This window comes from Canis lupus, chromosome 19, assembly GCF_011100685.1.
Source record: "Canis lupus familiaris isolate Mischka breed German Shepherd chromosome 19, alternate assembly UU_Cfam_GSD_1.0, whole genome shotgun sequence".
In the NCBI taxonomy this organism is placed as follows: Eukaryota; Metazoa; Chordata; class Mammalia; order Carnivora; family Canidae; genus Canis; species Canis lupus.
This window is the reverse complement of record NC_049240.1, coordinates 44,157,187-44,178,146: the sequence shown is the minus strand read 5'-3', so window position 1 is coordinate 44,178,146 and position 20,960 is coordinate 44,157,187. Positions and strand designations below refer to the sequence as shown.

At 35.2% G+C, this 20,960-nt stretch overlaps 1 protein-coding gene across 1 annotated transcript in view; it reads left to right on the top strand.

Annotated features, from left to right (window-relative positions):
• The window catches only part of LRP1B (LDL receptor related protein 1B), a 1,959,891-nt gene that overhangs the window by 1,890,778 nt on the left and 48,153 nt on the right, over nucleotides 1–20,960 (top strand). Inside the window, exon 84 of the mRNA XM_038565111.1 lies at nucleotides 6,175–6,336. Coding sequence (XP_038421039.1) covers nucleotides 6,175–6,336 — 162 coding nt within the window. The remainder of the gene's footprint in view (nucleotides 1–6,174; nucleotides 6,337–20,960) is intronic.

The following is a 20,960-nucleotide window of genomic DNA, read 5'->3' as shown; positions in this document are numbered from 1 at the left end:
AAGAGAACTGACTAATGATGCTCACTAGCAGGTATCTACTCCTCAGAAATAATAAACACTGTCACTGTCTCATAGGAAGTTCATATGTAATTACTTTTGCTAGCATTCCTTCATGGCAATCAACCACACATTTTCAAGCATTATGTTTAAATAGAAAAAAAAAAGAGTAATGATTTATTTGTCCAATATTGAGCAGAGAAATAATTTTACCTACTTAGTCATATAATATTGATTAAATACACTGAAGAGTAGCATATTTATAATCATCTTAAAAACCGTTTATTAAATAAATCTAGCTTTTAAAAACAGACACCAGTAGTATATCAAGTCACTGAAAAATCCCAACAGATACACATTTATAATATTCAAATATGAATATAGGCTTTTGAGCATACTGATTGATTGATATTTATTAATATATTACTTGACCAAAAGATTTATTCATATATTACTTGACCAAAAGCTACACAGCAAATTTTACTCTAAAATTATTAGCAAGTAAATAGTGATTTCTATATGGAATATATATCCAGTAATTATAATATTTTGGAAGTTTAACAACCTAATTTTTTTTATTATAGTGCCTACTACATTTTAAATGTTTAATAAATATTAAAAACTCTGTCAAATTCCTTAGACATATTACTTTATTTAATCCTTATCACTCTATTATGTCTAACATTGTGTTATTTTTCAGATGTGAGCTTGAGTGGCTAAGTAAGAACACTAAAATCCAAGAATCTAGGATATTCAAAAGTCAGTGCTCTAAGACATTACTTATTATCACTGAAAATCAGCAATAGTCTGTCCATATCAGAGAAATCACTGGCTATGACTATATAGCTAAAAGTAACATATAATCAAATAGGTCCATTTATCTAAAAACTATAACAAAATCATATAAATTTAACATTCATTTAACAAGGACTAATGATAATTTTTTATGCTATCCATGTAGTTACCTATCTATATAATAGAAAAGTTTCCATTTTTATTATATATTTTAAAACATTATTTGAACTGGTCTATATGGATAGGGTATGGGCATATTATTTTCAAAAGAATATGGAAAAACTGTGTATTGGGATTCCATATGCAGTTTTTTAATAAAAGCATATGTACTCAGTTGTTTAAATAATAACCTAGGTTAATAATCTGTTTAATAATAATACTAATAGTAATTATAATATCAATACGACTACTACTTTTTTTTCAATACGACTACTACTACTAATACTACCAATTAAGTACATGCTATGTGGCAGACGTTGTATGATGTGTTTTACCAGCACATAGTAGGCATCACTGGCACCATTTTACAGAATGAGATGCAAAATGAGATCTAGTGAGGAAAGTTTTGCAAAGCCACACAATTAATAAATATCTAACAATATTTGATTCCCAGATCTAATGCCAAAAAACAAACAATTTTATTTGTGCCAAATTTATTTAGTTCTTGTTAAATATTCTTATGAACTATTTCAGAATTAATCATTTTTACTGAGACTAGTTTAGGTATGTAAGAGCCACGTACCAGTGAAATTTCAAGAACTCTGTGAGAATCCAAGACATTTCCATTTTTCTCTCTCTCTCTCTTTTTTTAAGATTTTATTTATTTGAGAGAGAGAGTAAATGAATGAGAACACAAACCAGGGGAGGGGTAGAGAGAGAGAGAGGGAGGAGACTCCCCACTGAGCAGGAAGCCCAGTGCGAGACTTGATCCTTGGGGATCATGACCTGAGCCGAAAGCAGTCTCTTAACCTACTGAGCCAAGCAGGCACCCATTTCTGTTTTCCTTATGAGCAATACAATCTTTAGTTGTGTCAGTGAATATTCCTTAATATCGACTATAGATGGTTAGCACTTTTAATTATATTTTTGCCATATTTGACATTAGCTACTATTAGTTATCTAGTTAAATCTCAGTAGTTTATTATTTACTTACCTTGTTGCATGAAAATTTGCTGGCACATTTAGAAGATGTATGCAACAAGTTTCCATTTATCTACGAATGGACGCAGATATATTAATAATAAATTAATCAAGAAAATAAACTAAGCTCCATTTGTTGTACACAGCTAGTAAGGCACTTTGCTAACATATAGTGTCGAACTTGAGTATGGAGCAGACCCAGCACTGGGAGAAATCATTAGTCTACAGAAATCACATATGCTACCAGGACAATATTTATGAGAAGAATTTTCTCTCTTGTGGGTCATGGGGAAGTTGATGAGCCTAGGACAAAGAGAGAATGGTCTGTCAGTTATGAAGGACAATGAGTCCAGAGTCAGAAGACTGAGACTGTAGTATTCAGATAGAGAGATAATTTTTGGAGCCATCAAACTGTATTATATCACCAAAAAGAAGTTTAGAAGAATATATTTTAAGAGAAAGAAAAAAAGCATAAAAGCAATTGAAAAGGACAATCAGAAAAAGATACGGAAATCAGTAATAGTAATGTCTTAGAAACCGAGAGAGAATTTTCAAGAGGAGATGCGAAATAAAATGTGTGATAAAAAATAAGAAGTTTCGAGAATAAAATGTGTAAAATTATGGAGAACATCTGAGGAGGATGATTGAAAAGAAATCAGTGGATTTAGAGATTAAGAGATCAGAGATAAATATATAGTAAAGAAAACACACATTAACTTCTCCATCCCTAAACCTGTTTTACCACTAGGGAATCAGAAGTGCTTGATGTGAACAATACATACATATTGAGGGATCTGTCCTCTCTTCTGAAATAACAAAGAAGTAACAGATTAAGATACCTTTTTTTATATATTAAAAAAAAATTAAAACTGTAAACCCAGTGAAGGATTGGAATGTGACTTTACGATGGAAGATTTTGTTTGGTAGAATTGGAAGCTATGAGTATAGACTCTTTAAAAAAAAAAAAAAGCTCAAGTATGTATCAAAAGTTGAAGGTATACAAGTAAATGGACTTGATAAAAATACTAGGTGTGCTTTATTGTTTGTGTTTCTCATGTGGAGTTTCTGTGTGTGTGTGTTTTCTTTTTAAAGTGTAGGATTAAATATGTTGAGAAAGTAAAGAGAAAGAAAGACCCATCCTTCAAAGTTAAAGATGTTGGAGTCTGAGAGTAAGGTTGATGGAGAATTTCTGCTTTATCCCATCGCTGCCATGCAAGCTCAAATTTAATTTTATCTTAAATAAATAACAAACATTAAATGTGTAATTTAAGACAGTTTTCCAAATGATTTTCTTAGAATGTTACAGTGTCTTTTTTAGGACGCAGTTACAAAGTCATAAATGGCGAAGCTCAATTGTCAAACAACAGTAATAATAATAAACAATTGGAGCCAAAGTATCATTGAGTGCTCTCTATGTGCCTCGTACCTTTAGAAATGCTTTGCACCTATCATCTCATTTACTTTACTTTTCATTTCATTTACTATGATTCTCCCTAACAACCCCATATTATTATCTCCATGTTTTGCGCAAGGAAAAAGAAGCAGAGAAGTGATGCCCATGGCCTCACAACCAGTAATTGGTACAGATAGTCTATAACCAGGCAGTCTGACAACTCACACTTTTCAGGTTTGAATGCTATAAAAACTAGACTGAGTAGAGGCAACAAACTGATCCTCTCCCTCCTCCCTCAGGTTAATTGATGCTCTTTTTGATTATACCACTCTTGTAAGCTGTCAACTCCCAAGCTCCCTGGATGCTTCACTGCTATAAATCTATACCTTAGTCTTCGTAACACTATTGTTGCCTTTTCAAATGCCGAAATTAAATTGAGCTACCTAAAAAATCTTTATAAATAAATCCAATGCAACTTGTTAGGGCGCACCCAGAGAGAGTCGTGAAAATATTAGATGGAAGCCCATTATAAAACTCTGTGACAGATGGTTCATCTCCCATCAGCAAACAAAAGATCTACTGTATCAACACACAGTTTCAAGTTGGTAATGTTCCCCTGAATATGAAGATTTCTACTTGTCAGAGAGAAATCCTCCTTTTAAAGGAAGAAAAAGAGCCTTTTGAAAATAATTCAGCCAGGATCTAAATGATGTGAGGCAGATGCTGGATGTGGAAGTGGGGGACAACCTGGTCACTCTGCCCTAGTTTCAAAACAGCTACAGATGAGATGAAAGCATGGTGTCATTCCCTCAGTGACTGGGACAGAATGAATTTCAAGGGCCTTCGTGGGTTGCATTTGTTTCTTTCAAAATTCTCTCATTTTAATGTTTTTCACTCTTAATTTAAAGAAACCTAGAAAATAGTGGAGAAAAACATAAATCCACGGTGCTGAAGTCCTACCACCATATGGCACTTTTTATGATTAGCCTAATGCATTTTGATTTCTCCTGTATTTTCTGTTCTGTTTGTTTTACATTTAGCTCATGTTAATTTGTGTCCCTGTTTAAATGTTCTATTTCTCTGTAAGGCAGTCACTGGTTCTTGTTGATGAAGAGGAACTACTTCTTTTGTTCAGGGCTTTCATTTACCTTAGTAACTGTGTTCCAACAATTTGCTGTCCTCTTCATCTTCTACCACTATTCATTCCCTTGTTTGTGACTTTGTCTTTCACCCATTATTGTTCCCATGAAGATATTTTGTCTATATGTAAGGAACAACTAGAAAATTCGCTACCATTATAAGAAAAATATTTAGCTAAAAGTTTTAAAGCCATTTTCTGGGAATGGAAAACACGATGTTACTCAGCTTTTAATGTACATAAAATTTACCTTGTTTCCCAACCTACTAATAGGCATTTATCTGCCACCAAACTAATAACATTTATGCATACGTTTTAAAGCAATGCTACTCACCATTAAAAATGTATGTAACTTTCTTCACTGAGAAGCAAAAGCTTCAAGCATGTTTAAGGGTGTGGAGAGCTTTCGATGCAAAATAAATAAATAAATTATGGAAACTCAATTTATTTATTCTCTTGGAAAGGCAGGTGGCTTTCATTTGGAGGCATTTTATTCACTTATGAGTGCTTTTCAAAAAAATGTACAACCTATGACAATAGAGAAAACTTATGTCATTTTCACATTTCAAGTCTTAAGACTTCTACTCATACATTTTTATGACCAGTCTAATTATACCTCATGTCTACAAAGGTGAGAGAGGCGATGGCTGGATATTCTCTGATGCTAGTCAACTGGGTGACACTTCCGAGTCCTAGTTAATTCAGATCTATGACTTAAATTTATTTTTTATTCTTTTTCATGTGATTTCTTTGCATTTGTACAACCTCCAAACTTCGCTATTCCCCATTACAAATGATAGCTATTATTTCGTTTTGTTTTCCTGAGTCTCTCCTACAGAGCTGGTTCGGTACTCCATTTTCTACCCAGGCCTTGACATTCCAGGCTGTTAGAGAGACTCATTCTTGATCTAACAGTTAACTGTGTTATGTTCCAAGCACCCTAAAGGATTGCTCACCTTTACTTGTGATATTAGTTTCCACAGAGCAAATAAAGAAAAATATCCATAGATGATCCATTAGATCTGCTCTCATGTGCTGTTAACATTAGACTTTAAATCATCTTACTAGACTATAAGGGACAGTCCTTTCCCATGAATAAAAAAACACAAGATGAAATAAAATAGGACTTATTAAGTGCTTATACACTAAATGCGGTGTATAAATTTACATCGATTAAAATAACTAATTGCATAAATATTATAGATGGTATGCCCATTTTAAAATTATTAAAATATATATATATATAAGTCTAAGCTCATGCTTTAGCAGTGGTGGTCCATGATGATTCGACACTGAGAGATAGGATTATGATTGTCTCTATTTTATACTCTAATGGCTGATACAATCTACGTTACTATATGAGTAGAATAAAATGATTGGAAAAAGCAAAATGGACATGAAGAGAGAAGTACAAAGAATAACGTGAGCACTTCAGAGCATAACACACCTGTATAAATGTGTAATTATTCGTAAAATGAGCTCTGGTTATTTTACCTGATGTGAACCTGAGTTAATCTTCTAACCTAGGCTTCACTGGAATGTGGGAAAATGCAGACGCATAGAGGTCAGGCTCCTGCCTACAGTCACAGAGGAAGTATGGACCCACTTTGACCAGCATCTTGGCTTCCTGTCTCTTGTCTAGTGAGGATTCTGTGAAGATAAACCATTCTAGCCAAATAACTTCGTTTTGTTACCTTTTCTTTTCCAATAGGGAGACCCACCTGCAGCTGTGCCCTGGGGTTCACTGGACCAAACTGTGGTAAGACAGTCTGTGAGGAGTTTTGTCAAAATGGAGGCACCTGCAGCGTGACTGCCGGGAACCAGCCCTCCTGCCACTGCCAGGCCGAACACACTGGAGACAGGTGTCAGTACTGTAAGTGACAGCAACTCCCACCAGACAGTCCGAGGGCATGCGTTGAGGTTGACGTTAAGTAGTTTTCTTATCTCCATGTTCCATCCCTTATCTCAATTTCAGCAGCCCCTGATTTTTCAGGGTCCCTCCCTCTGTCACTCTAACTCCAACAGTATTTTATACTGTTCCTCATCCTTCTCATTTTAAAGATTCTATGTTTCTTCCTTCCCTAACTTATAATCCATCACTGTAATCATGACTTAGTATATACCCACAATTCCCTTGTTCCTTCTTCCCTTCTATTGCACTTTCCTAGAAAACTGTAATCATGGTTAACTCCAATTGTCCACCTGTTCTGAACCAGTGCCCCATGGCTGGATGCAACTGAAGAAAAGCACATGCTCATGCCGACCGGCCTCACTTGAGATTTTATCACTAATTCCAAATGGGCACTTACTGTGGCTTCTACTGTATTTTGCTAATCTACTGACTCTCCTAAGTATCTATGTCATATCTTCTGTTTTCTTCCCAAACCTTGAATACCTGCTCCCCAGATTTATCCTGAGCTCAAGAACTTGCTTTCTGTTTCATTGATCAAAACAGAAGCTAACTAAAGAGAACTGCCACAAGCTCCCACCATCACGTCTCTCGAACTACTTTATCTTCTACCCATAGATTGCCTCCTTATGACCAGGAGGAACCTCATGCTACCCCAAATGCTATACTGTCCACTCATACATCGATCCCTCTTAGCTACTCATGGACACATCTCTTACAACTGTTCCCATATTTCTCCTTTATCAATATTTTCCTCTCTCCCTAGTTCTATCTCGAACAACCTCACCTTGTGCCCACACTCCTTCGACCCACAACTTCATTTCCTGACTTACTATTTTTCTTTTACCAGTAGCATTACTCTAAAGAGTTGTCACATGCTACAGTTTCCTCTTTATTTTTCTTTTGACCTCACCTCTGTCAGGTTTTTATCTTCACTATTTTGCTTAAATATCTTTCATCAGAATCAAGTTAATTTATTTTATTGTCGTCCATGTTCTCATACCCAGTTACCAATTCTTATTTTATCCCACAGTCAGCCGTAAATCACTCCCTCCTTAAAATATTTTCAATTGTTCAATTGTTTCAATTGTTCTTACCACTTTCTTGTTTCCCTTCCCATTTTAGCAGTTCTTTTCGTCATTTTTTGCCGGTTCCTCCTCTTCTCCCTGACCTTTAAACATTGGAGTGGCTCATGACTGTACTTGAATTTCTTTTTTTTTCTCAAAACACTCACTCCATGAGCCTGTAATTTCTATACAAATTGGAACATTAGAATAAACAGTTTTTATAAAGTTTTGTAAGATACAGTTTCCCCAAACATCATCTCCAAAGATTCTGATTCTCTGAGACTGCCATACAGTTTAGTTTTCCACATGTTTCAGATGTGTGACTGAAATTGAAACCTACTGCCTAGATGATTTCAACTAACTGCATGACTTTTAGATCATCCAAATACAGATGATTCTGAATCTATATTTCTAGGCGAACGTCTCTCCTGAATTCCAGATTTTGATACTTATGTGTATATTTGACAGTTTGAGTTGGCTTTCAATTATTAACCTGATTTTCTTACTCAAAATTGCTTCTACCATAGTTTTCCCTGTGTCTATAAAAGGAAACACCCATCACTCAGGTCCAAGTATCATGAATTTATTATTTTTTTGATCTAACTAACTTCATTTTTTAAAAGATTTTTTATATCTATTTTTTTATTTTAATTCCAGTATAGCTACAGACAGTGTTATAGTAGTTTCAGGTGTACAATCCAGCGATTCAACAATCCTGTACAACACCCAGTGCTCATCACAAGTGTACTCCTTGATCCCTATCACCTAATTGGATTCATTCTTGACTGCTTTCTTTCTTTTACACGAACTTCTTTCTCATTTTTTTCCCATTAAAACAGGCCCAGAATCTGAACACTTCTCACCAGCTCCATCCCCACTACCTTCATTGAACGAAGCTTCCAGCTTTGCTAACCTGGATTATTACTAATTGATCTCCATTCTTTCTCTCTGCACCTCTATACCTACCTCAAAAGAATAGCCACAGCTGTATGTTGTATTCATAATAAAAAGAATTATTTTCTGTCTCAACCATATGTAATGAGATCTTTCTATACCCAGACACTCCTGTGGTCATTTCTTTTTTTTTTTTTTGCATTAATTCTATTAGTCCATTTAATCCCACTAATGAACTAGGTGTTGCTTTTATTCTCATTTTCTCATTTTACAGGGGAGGCTATTGACGAGGCACAAGAGCCTCCTGAAGGTCACAGTAAATGGGGAGCCAGCATTCTGTCTGGGTAACCCAACTCCAGACCATACCTCCTAAAATCTACTCAACATTCTGGCCCCCAGGTGGTTTGATATCATTGAGGCCCTTACAAAGAGTAGCCTGGGTCTCTGCTCACTGCAGGAGACACATGGAACAGCATCAAATCAAACAGTCTGCACTGACTTAATTTGAGAATAAAGAACAATATTAAATATTTTCCTTCTGTTATAGCAGGCGGCCATTTCTGCTGCAGCGGAGACAAATCTGGTTTCAGATTGTTGTTTCTTTTGTAAGTGTATATTCTGCTTATGCAGGCCAGCATCTTGACATCCTTAGATGCCACTACCCTCAGCCAATGCTCTTTTCACACCGCTTTCCTAGCTTTATCTCTTAAATATGTGTTATAGGCCAGCAGAGCTTATCTAGCAAACACAATCTGGTCATATACAGGTGTCACACCTTGCTTACACACCTTGCTTACGTCCTCGTGGCTCTCCCCTCCCCACTCTCCTCCCAACATAGCAGGATATTTCAGCACAACTTCCACCTACCAACTCATGGACTTTTTCTTTTTGGCTCCAATATTCTCACAACCCTGAAAGACTTCCAAGCATCAGGGACAACACCAACTACTACCTTGCATAATGTAGACCCTCATTACAATCCAGACCACTTTTGCAGCCTCTCCCTTATTCTAGTAAAACCACAGTTATCATGCTTCTCCACATGTCAATTCCCATGGCATTGCAACTTTCTCCTGTTATTCCCTTCCTCTGGAATGCATTTTCTTTGGATTCTTTCTCACCTTCCTCTCTCCGTGCCAAGTCCTATCTGTCTCTGCCCAGTTTAAAGGATGATTCCTTTTTGAAGTTGTTTACATCTGCCCTCAGTTTGAATGAATCTCTTTCTCTTTTGAACTTTCAAGTCACTACTTCTTTACCTCTGTCTGTTTCTATTCACTTTTGCTTGGTATTATTAATTGTGTGCATTCCACCTATTTGTCTGAGATGACCTCTTTGAGATTACATCCAACATTGGCATTTGTTGAATAAATAAATAATCATAGATAAATAAATGAAAGCAGTTTAGAGACAAGTTAATAAAAGAACAATCAACTTAAAGTACAAGAGCTAGATTTAATCAGAGTACAACCATCTGGTATTTTTCTGTGCAGCTTTTCTCTGTTCCCAATTGGTCCATCATCATAGAACGTTGATCTTTTTTTTTTTTTTTTAACTTTAAAAAAAATTAAGTTGAAGCATCACCATTTTTTATTCTTTTTGATCTAAGTTGAAAAAATACTATGTGGCCATCATTATAGCAATTGGGTTTCTTAAAAAGAATAAATTCAGTTCGCATATATTTTAATTGGCAACTTAATAGAATCACAGTCTGAGGTAGCCTGATGCATTATAAAAGGCTGCATTATCATTTTATTATCACTATTAGCAGTGATAGCACTTCCCACCTTTTACTGCAAAGCACTTATTAAAATTAACCAATTAATCCTTAGACAGAGGTTAAATAACTTGCTCAAGGTCCCGACGTAGTAATATTACAGTCAGAATTGGACCCCAGGAGTTGTTGATCAAGATGTCAACAAACATTCCTGCAGTATGGTGATGCTGTGCTTTGGCAGCAATATAAGTCTGTGGACAGTGTCATTAAAATGATAAATCCAACAGCTGACAAAAGCATAATAAATTTAGGATCTATTATATGTGAGTCGGCAAGGTTCAGAGGACCTGGTGTTCTGTCAAAATTGTATCTTGCATACACAAAATCTTTTCTCCATAAATGAAGGAATGACATAATGGTTCATTACAGTGCCTAATTAAAGGTCCATTAGTGGGAGGTAAAACATCAGTTCTTAGTTGTGCTGAGTAAAAACATTTCATGATTCTAATGGCAATATAAAATCTTGAGGTCCAAATGCAAATTAATTTTAACAGAAGCACCCAGGGAGAAGAGACAGAGATAAATAATGGCAAAGTAAAATTGGGTATTCTTTAAGCAAGTTGTTTAAGAACAAATATAGCTCCATTTTGTGCAGATCTGGAGCAAGGATTTCTAATATAAATAAAAGAAAAGAGTGAGCATGTATTTTCCATTAAATCTGGGTGTTGGGATCCCTGGGTGGCGCAGCGATTTGGTGCCTACCTTTGGCCCAGGGCGCGATCCTGGAGTCCCGGGATCGAATCCCACATCGGGCTCCCGGTGCATGGAGCCTGCTTCTCCCTCTGCCTGTGTCTATGCCTCTCTCTCTCTCTCTCTCATGACTATCATAAATAAATAAAAATTAAAAAAATAAAAATAAAAAAATAAAATAAATCTGGGTGTTAAATATGGGGTCAATAATATCTGAGGTTTTTAGTAGTTAATAGTAATAACATTAGAGCAAAAGGGCCAGGGAGGACCACCTCAATCTGTGCCTAAAAGCCTGGTATTAAAATCAAATAGCAATCTGTTTGTCTTCTCCTTGATATTTTTAAAGTTCTTGGGCAGCCCGGGTGGCTCAGTGGTTTAGTGCCTTCTTCGGTCCAGAGCGTGATCCTGGAGTCTTGGGATCGAGTCCCATATCAGCCTCCCTGCATGGAGCCTGCTTCTCCCTCTGCCTATGCCTCTGCCTCTCTCTCTGTGTCGCTCATGAATAAATAAATAAGATCTTAAAAAATAAAAAAACATAAAGTTCTCTAGTAATCTGCTTGGAGAACCATTATAATTTCAATTAGAACTTAGTTTATTAGAAATACACCTGAATGGTTTATTCCCACTGGCTGCAATAAATACAGACATTAAGTAATATCTCAAGTTTATGACATTAGGAGTACCTGACAGTAGCCCAGACATTTTATCTATTGTAACTGGTATTAGAACCATAGTCTATCAAGTAATTATAAAAGTTATGAATATAGATATATGTCTACCATATTTGAAGACATGGTGGGATCATTTTTACCATTTGCTTACTAGAGCAATTTTGTTTCATTAGTCAATTTGTCAATAAACATATTTGGGATTTACAAGGGCCTGTCACTATTAGGCACTGAGAAAGCAGCAATATCAGAGATATTTCCCACCCTCAAAGGGTTTACAATCTAATGTGATTCTGGAAAAGATACAAAATATATCATAAGACAATTAATGAAATACAGTGGTTTGCAGAACCCAGGAAAGAACACAGAATTTAGTGGATAGGAACGATTTCTTGAAGGAAGTGACATGTAAGCTGAGACCAGAAAAAAGAAGCAGCTAACCAGATGAAGAGAAGCAGTGAGTGGAACAGAACTTGCAAAAGCCTAGAAGGAAAAAAAAAAAAAAAAAAAAAGCCTAGAAGGGAAAGCCTTTTGAAGTTGATCTTTTCTGTTTCCATTTGATTTTCCCAGGGGAAGGTTGGCAAGGGAAATAACAAGTCACTAAAAATGTATAATGTCTTGGTCACAGAGAAATATGCTGTTAAACATTATTTATCTGAACATATAATGTTTTACCAAATACACAACCCTGTGAAGTATTATTTGTCCAATTTTACAATTGCCATAGTGAGATTAAGCCATTCTCGCTAATCTGTTCTACTAGAGAAAATAGGAGCTGCATTTTATAGCCTCGTGGGTCTGACTCCAAGAGCAGCTTCTCCTGGTGTATTTTCCTGTCATTTGATATCTTGCCCATTTTGCTGCATCTTTTTAGGCTCACCGTGGGAACACTCAAAGCTTCAAGACATGCACTGGTTCAACCTGATGGTTGCCAGTTTCGACTCCAACGAAAAGAGGTTTTAGTAAGAATTTTAATCTTGGGATCCCTGGGTGGCGCAGCGGTTTAGCGCCTGCCTTTGGCCCAGGGCACGATCCTGGAGTCCCGGGTTCGAATCCCACGTCGGGCTCCCGGTGCATGGAGCCTGCTTCTCCCTCTGCCTGTGTCTCTGCCTCTCCCTCTCTGTGTGACTATCATAAATTAAAAAAAAAAAAAAAAAAAAAAAGAATTTTAATCTTGACTTAATTAAGCCTATGTCAGGCCCAAGCAGAAGAGACTAAAGAGTTTTAATAATGACCAGGAAAATAGAATAAAATGTTTTCAGTGGTCCCCATTAGTGTGAAGGACAATTAGAACTGAGCCTAGAACCCTAAGAAGGATCATGAGTTAAAAAGTGAAATTATTAGGGCAGCCCGGGTGGTTCAGCAGTTTAGCACCTGCCTTCAGCCCAGGCCATGATCCTGGAGACCCGGGATCGAGTCCCACCTCGGGCTCCCTGCGTGGAGCCTGTTTCTCCCTCTGCCTGTGTCTCTGCCTCTGTGTGTGTGTGTGTGTGTGTGTTCTCATGAATAAATAAATAAAATATTTTTCTAAAAGAAAAGTGAAATTATCAGAACTAGCTATTTCCTAAGTATGCAAGTATTCAAGATTCTTAGAGCATTCACACCTAGAGTGACAGAGTAATTTGGAGCGCTGGCCACCGAGAGTCCTCTAATCTTTTTCTCTACATGAGAAGACTAGTATTACTTTTATTCAGGCTTTTTGCTCAGATTACTACAACACATTCACTATGTATCTTTTTTTTCCAGCCATGAAAATCTGTTTTCTCTAAAATGTGCCCCTTTGAAGTGTTCATACCTCTTCGTCTTTACACGTGGCCTCATAACATCTGCTAAACCTCTCTAATCCTCCCACTTTGTCTTCTTAAACTGCCTTTGCCCTAGGACATCCAGCACTTCTCTTTGGCATTTTCACACTGTGTTTATATCATCATTCGTGTTCTCGACTTTCTACTACCCTAGAATATGAAGCAGGCTATGATGTTTTGCATACCTCATCAATCTTGGGGGTGCTTAACTAGTGCCCGGATTTAGGAGAAAGTATTAGGTATGTGAGTGAATGTAAACAAAGTAGGAAAGTCTTGTTTCCACCCAGGTATGCCTTTTTTCTTTTTTTCTTTCTTTTTTTTTTTTTTTTTTGTCTGTGCTCTAATAAGATACCACTTAAAAGAGTTCTGGGATACTTGTACTCAGCAGCTCATTAAGTCTTACATTCTATGAGGAATTTTGTGCTTCTATTTTCAGTTTGGAGAAAAGAAAAATAGTGTAAAAATAGAATTAAGTTTGAATTAATGTGCGTAAAGAAAAATAAATACATTTCTTTTCTCACATGACTACGTGGAGAATGATATGCTAAGGGTAAGGTAATGTAACCATTTTATTATCTTACTCTAGGTGGTTTAAGACAAAATTGTCAGCATTATAGAAATATTAAAAAAAGAAATATTAAAGATAGTTTTGATCTAGTATAAAACTAGAATTATTATAAAGTTTTTTTACTATAATGTTATATACTATTAATTGGAATTATAAAATAATAAGAGGTAAAAGATTTAGGGGAAATGCCCTTATATAAAGAGTTTATTGGAAATAAGCATTTTTCCCCAAGGGGAGAATATGTCATATGTGAGTCAAAGTACATATTCTGATTATTAAAATTAATGTATTCAACTGATATATGTGAACACTTACTGTTCTAGGCACTAGGGATATATCATTATAAAAGCTCTTTGAAGATACGTGTCCTCATAATTTTTGGAGAATAGAAAAATCAGTTACATATCTTTGCAGATTAAAAGCCAGACAAAGCTGCAACTTAGACTTACATTTTCAAAAAGGGCCAAAGATCATAACTGGACTTTATTCCAACCTATTTAGAAGCATACCATTATTTTTTATGCAATTGTTTCAAATTCCAACAAACGTTTATAAAAGATAAGCTTTTATTTCTATGTCACATAACTTATGCTTAGAATATTAGTAATTATGTTTAATAATCTCAGTAATTATTATTGAGGAAAAAATCTTTAAAAATGCTTAATTATTTTATCTGGCATCATAGCAGTAACTTTTCTCCATGCCAGCTTCATTTGATTTTGAGAAAACTCTAATCTCACAATATTCTTGAAACAGCATTTCATCCAGTAATCATGCCAAGTTTAGCTGGTTTAATCTTCTACTTTTATACCATATTAGGGCCACCGACAAGTATTTACCCTTCTTTTTCCAACTCTCCCTTCTCTCCAAGGGAGAATGAGTATACAAAATAATGTGAAGGTAATGAAAAGCAGCCTTAAAACTGCTTGTTTAAAGGTTGAAAATAACTTGTCACACAAGTAAAGAGGAATTTGTATTGAAATAAACTGAACATGCACAGTTGAAAGCCCTCAGAAGGAAGGAAGGATGGAAGGACAGGAAAGGACAGGACAGTACAGGAAAGATCAGGAAAGGACAAGAAAGGGGAGGAGAAAGGCAGGTTTTTCATGAATAGAAGCCATCCATGATTGTAATTCTGCTGTACTTGATGTTAAGTAAACTGAATGGATTCATAAATAATTATCTGCAAATAGAATTGTGTATTTGAAAATAATATATTACACAAATCATGCACAGAGACACAGATTGAACAAAACATTTACTTGTCAAACCAAGTAAACTGTTTCCAGTTAAATGCATCCATAACATTAGTTTTGAAATAATTAATTTAAATATAAATGTAAGTAATTTTAAAACACATTCTTTTTATCAGATTTGGAATGTCAACTGACATGTTTTGAAAAAAAAAACGTCATAAATCAGGAACCTTTAAATCTTTTAAGTGAAAAAAAATTAAGATTCCTATCTTATATTTAATTGATAATCTACGTTTTTCACTATTAAAGATTTTTTCACTATAAACTGGTATTATTACTCTCTTTTATGCAATAGATCTCTTTTAATAGTAAATATTGTGCTAGAAAAAAATTTGTATTCATCCTGATTATTGATAAAAATGGCTAGAGAATTAGGATGCCATCATTGATTTTCTAGATTAAAAAAAAAAACTAAATCCTTTTTTAAAAGATTTTATTTATTTATTTGAGAGAGAATGAGTACAGCATGGGGGAGGAGGGGCAGATGGAGAGGGAGAGACCAGCTCCCTGCTGAGCAGCGCCTCAATCCCAGGACTCTGGCATCATGACATGAGCCAAAGGCAGACACTTAACCAACTAGGCCACCCAGGTGCCCCCTAAAAATGTCTAAATCTTAAACGTAGAGCTTTTGAATCCCAGAGTGCAAAAGAGCAAAGAAAGGTAGGAAGACTTATAATTTACCCTATGATTTTATAAATCATCAGATGAAGAAGAGCAGATCTTTCCTTACATCAAAACAGTGCATTAATAATAGTATTTATTGGGCAGCCCGGGTGGCTCAGCAGTTCAGTGCCTGCCTTGGGCCCAGAGCATGATCCTGGAGGCCCGGGATCGAGTCCCACATCAGGCTCCCCACATGGAGCCTGCTCCTCCCTCTGCCTATGTCTCTGCCTCTTTCTCTCTGTCTCTGTCTCTCAATAATAAATAAATAAAATCTTTAAAAATAATAATAATAATAGTATTTATTTGTTCAATTTTATTCTCATGGATGCAAAAATATGTTTGATTTCAAAAGAATGAATATATTTTAAATTCCATTGTTTCCCAACAGATGAAATAATGCTAAAAAGAGCAAAAGATGGGATCCCTGGGTGGCTCAGTGGTTTAGCGCCTGCCTTCGGCCCAGGGCATGATCCTGGGGTCCTAGGATCAAGTCCTACATCGGGCTCCCTGCATGGGGCCTGCTTCTTCCTTTGCCTGTGTCTCAACCTCTCTCTCTCTCTCTCTCTCTCTCTGTGTCTCTCATGAATAAATAAATAAAGTGTTAAAAAAAATGGTTAAATAGAAAGGAGATAGCAAATAATTTTTTAAGGTTTTATTTATTTATTCATGAGAGATACCGAGAAAGAGGCAGAGACACAAGCAGAGGGAGAAGCAGGCTCCGTGCAGAGAGCCCAAAGTGGGACTCAATCCCGGGACTCCAGGATCACACACCCTGAGCTGAAGGCAGATGCTTAACTGCTGAGCCACTCAGGCATCACAGCAAATAATTTTTTAGCATATGTGTTCAATTATATGAAGATTAACTATTAGGGATAAAGAAACCACATTTATTGAGGGTTGCCACTAAAGAACCAGATATATCTTAAGTATAAGACACTTTGAGAAATAGAAAGTCACTTGGTTCAAAATAGTACTAGATTAATCCAAAGGTCAAGTATCTGAATTTGAATTTTTAGATTTGCATTCTCCACTTAAAGATCCATGACTAAATCCATGGTAATGAGATGATTTAATTTTCAATTTGATGAAATAATGTGCACTTTATTTATTACTTTTGATAAATGGAAAAATCTATATTGTGATAATCTGAAATCTTGTGATAATCTGATAATCTTGAAAATAAAATGATTCAAAATTGATATAAAAAATAAGTAAATATAAATCAACATAGAGGCAGAAACAGATAAATTGGTGCAAGACCATCTAATGCATGATACTTTATTTAACTCCATCAATTATTATCTGAGTCCAAGAACTCAGGTCCCTTCTGTGGTATCTTCCAGACCATGAATAACTAGAAGTAAGCTAGAACTTTTCAACTCCAGATCTCTTATTACATTGGATGGTAGTGTGGGCTTCTGATCCTTTTAATAATCTCTTGCCCAAACAGAACAAATTCATCAAAGGTAGTGTAATTTCTGTGGGTTTCTGGAACCTCACTGAACATACTCTCTAAGTTCATTCTTCTGGAATCTGTCAAGCTAGAATCCAAATGTAAGGAAGAAACACTGAGTGTTAGAGGTGATGGTATGGAATTAAAACATTTTTTAGATCATTTAAAACTATGTAGACTAGAAATTTGTGGGCAAACAAATAGTATTCTACAACTTTAGACTTAAAATTATTTTCATCATTATAGCTGACACATGATTTGTAAAATAAATAATGATAGTAGAACTTTATCTGCTTCTCAGAGTTAGAAGCTTCAAGAGATAATTTACAAGAGAAATCCTCCGTAAATTTTTAAATCAAATGCTTTTAACTTTTTTTCATTTTTATAGATATTTTGAGTACCTATCATTTATAAAAAGGAATTAAAATATGTTATATATTTAAAGATTATATATAAGTTATAGATATTGGATAACAATAAAAATAAATTTATTCCAATTCGCTTAGATAAGCAAGCCACTACATTAAAGAGATTTATTAGTTTTATGACATTTATGAACACGAGTCACATGAAAATAAGTAAATCAAACCACTGAAAAAAAATCATTTCTTATAAAGGTTTACTTCCGCACACATATTAGACTATGACTATGACTGTAAACCTATTAGAAACTGAAAAGTTCAGTCTAATTCTGTAGAATGCCCCATTTCTGTGAATTCGGTGTGCCTTCATTCACACGGAGCCTAGGGTGTCTAGTATTGGTTTACTGATGCAGCAGCTGAGTGTATGTTTAATACAAGGACCAAATTTCCAGGCCCCTTTCCTGGGACTTGATGACATCCATCTCTGCTCGCCATCTGATTCTCCTCTTCCATCTCCCACCTTCTCCCCCACCCACACAGACACCTCCTGGCAAACTTCAGTTAGTTGCAGGAGTGGTTGACTGATGCCATACTTACATATATAACTGCCTGAGGGGTTTTAAAACTAAAAAAATCAGCCATATTGCTCTTGTTCTCTGATTTTTGAAGTGCCCTGCTTTCCAGTGGCCAGCCATTAATTCAACAAATAATGACAACATCTGATTGCATGCCGGCCACTGAAGCTTGGGATTTAGTCATGAATAAACTGAAAACTGCTTTCACGGTACTTTAGCATTTATAAATAATACACAAACATGTTAGATGTCAGGCAGTGAGGAATGAGATGATGAAAAAAAAAAGCAAGGTAAATTAAGAACCTACCTACTTTCTGAATGGAGAAAAGAGCCTATTATGGAAAGAAAACATATTAGTTATGATATCGAAAGTTTCTTGCTACAGTATCTTTCAGTTCTCTGTGTGTATAAAAGAGTAATGACTTTATCTCACCCCCTTAAGGATATTTTCAAAGAACAATAGTTTTTCTAAATAAAAAGGATCTTGGATTAAATCACTTTACTGAAAAAAATAAATAAATAAAAAATAAATCACTTTACTGACTAATTATAGCAATTCAATGCATACTTCTAATCATGTTAAAATTTAAATGCTACTACTAATAAAATTAAAATGATTTTCTATAGTCTCAGAATTATTATAAGTCTTAGTAAAGTGGAAGGCTGGTTGTTATATATCAATAATCTGTTTAATTCCTGCATATCTGACTTATAGGAAAATTGCACACTTGACCAGTAAGAATCTTTTTGTAGCATGCTACATATTACTCTGCCGGTGGCCTTTTCAAGGTGACTTTCTCACTGTTTTAGTGAACTCTGATTAAATAGTAATCACTTCTATATAATCCATTATTTTTCTTCTTGCTATCACACTAGTGTAGAAACCTCTCTCTATTTATATCTATACTGATAGAAGTACATTGATATATGGAGATACAGATATATATTCTGCAAAGTAACGTATTAAAGGAAAACTAGAAAGGAGGTCACATTTAAGGATATCAGAAATCCTTACTTTGACATTTACATTTGAAGTGAGTAGCTTGGAAGAAGGAAGTAAATAGGATGGAAGCATAAAAAGGTGAAGAGAGAGAATTATGCACAAAGAACTGCATAATCTTTCTAGGATGGCCTCATCTCCTCCCAGTGTGATGATGTGGGATATTCCCTGCCCTCTATTTAGGCTACAGCATGAGGACAGTAGCTTTGTTAATGGTAATTCCATCTGAGGAGCTTTTCCATGATTACCTCCCATCCAGCATTCTTCACCTCCCATCATCTCTCCATCAGATTCTTTCCAGTCTTCTAAAAATGAGTTATTACTTTGTGATCTGAATTGTCTTTAAAAACCTACTTCTGGGGCTCCTGGGTGGCTCAGTCAGTTAAGCGTCTGCCTTTGGCTCAGCTCATGATCTCAGAGTCTTGGGATCCAGCCCCTTGTCCAGCTCCCTGCTCAGCAGAGAGCCTGCTTCTCCCTCTCCCCAACCCCCACTCATGCTCACTCTCTCCCTCTCAATTAATAAAATCTTTTAAAAAATAAGTAAATAAAATTTAAAAAATATTTCCATGTTCCGATTCGATAAAATTTTTTATTGATCTTGTTTTTTTTTTTTTTTTTCCAGCCATGTTAGCCTTGAGGGTTCTATCAAAGTATGGGCATTCTGAGAGCATGAGCAATATTAATCCAACAGATATTAACACTGTAGATGTTGACACATCTTAGTAGGTTGAAATTAATTAAACCTTAATACATATTCCAAGACCTGACAGAGAAATTAGGGAATAAATATGGGAAATGACTTGATTATGGTCATGGAGGTACCACCTTGTATGAGCCTGCTTCATTCTCATGGTTTTTTAAGCCATCTTCTGCTTATTCACTTATTTGGTTTTCAGTTAGCATCATCTTATAAAATCATATTTAGCTGTCATCTGCAAGTCAGCTCACTTTCAAGTCTCAAATGATTCTCTACCACTTTATAAATAGTTACTTGCTAAAACCTTTTATAGCTGTATTCCTTTAAAAATAGAAGAACACTCAACCCAGAAATAATTACTTGCTAAAACCTTTTATGGCTGAATTGCTTTAAAAATAGCAGACCACTCAACCCAGAATATGATTATATACAAAAGTTATACAGGTTTCTCTGATATTTGAAAAAAAAAATATTGCCATGATAGTTTTATGAGTTAATTTTTGACTATTACTAAAATGATCGATGCTATCATTGTTAATACACATTTTGAAATAGCAATCTGTGAGAGATTTAATGCTGGTACTTTCAAAATCTCACCCCATATGTTGTACCTAAATCAACATTTTGATAACTTGGCTTTCTGAATTTTACATTTTCCTTTTACCTGGATACTCAGGGATAGCACTGTTTGCTTAGAATGGATTTCATTCTTTTGGATTTTTCAGTGTTCTCTATAGAAATATTTGGGATATATTTCTATTTTTAGTAATATATTAGAAAATGCTAATTTTCCTAGACATGCTTTCCTTATGAAAATTTATCAGCTCTAATCAGAGTTTTGCACACATTTTTTCCCTAGTGAATATTTAATTGGCATACCTGGATTCAATGTTTTCCTACTTTATTAAACTCAGCTCTGAAACTGGAAGATATATTTAGACTATGCAATAAGTTTAATTATTAAAATATCTTAGGTCGTGTAAAACATTTGAGGACTGTAAAAAAAAGATAATTTTAACATTTCTTAAATTTGTTTTTCCATTTCCTTATATAAGCCTTCAAAGACAACAATCATAGAACTCTAAGCAAATTTATACAAGTTACTTTATATCTTCT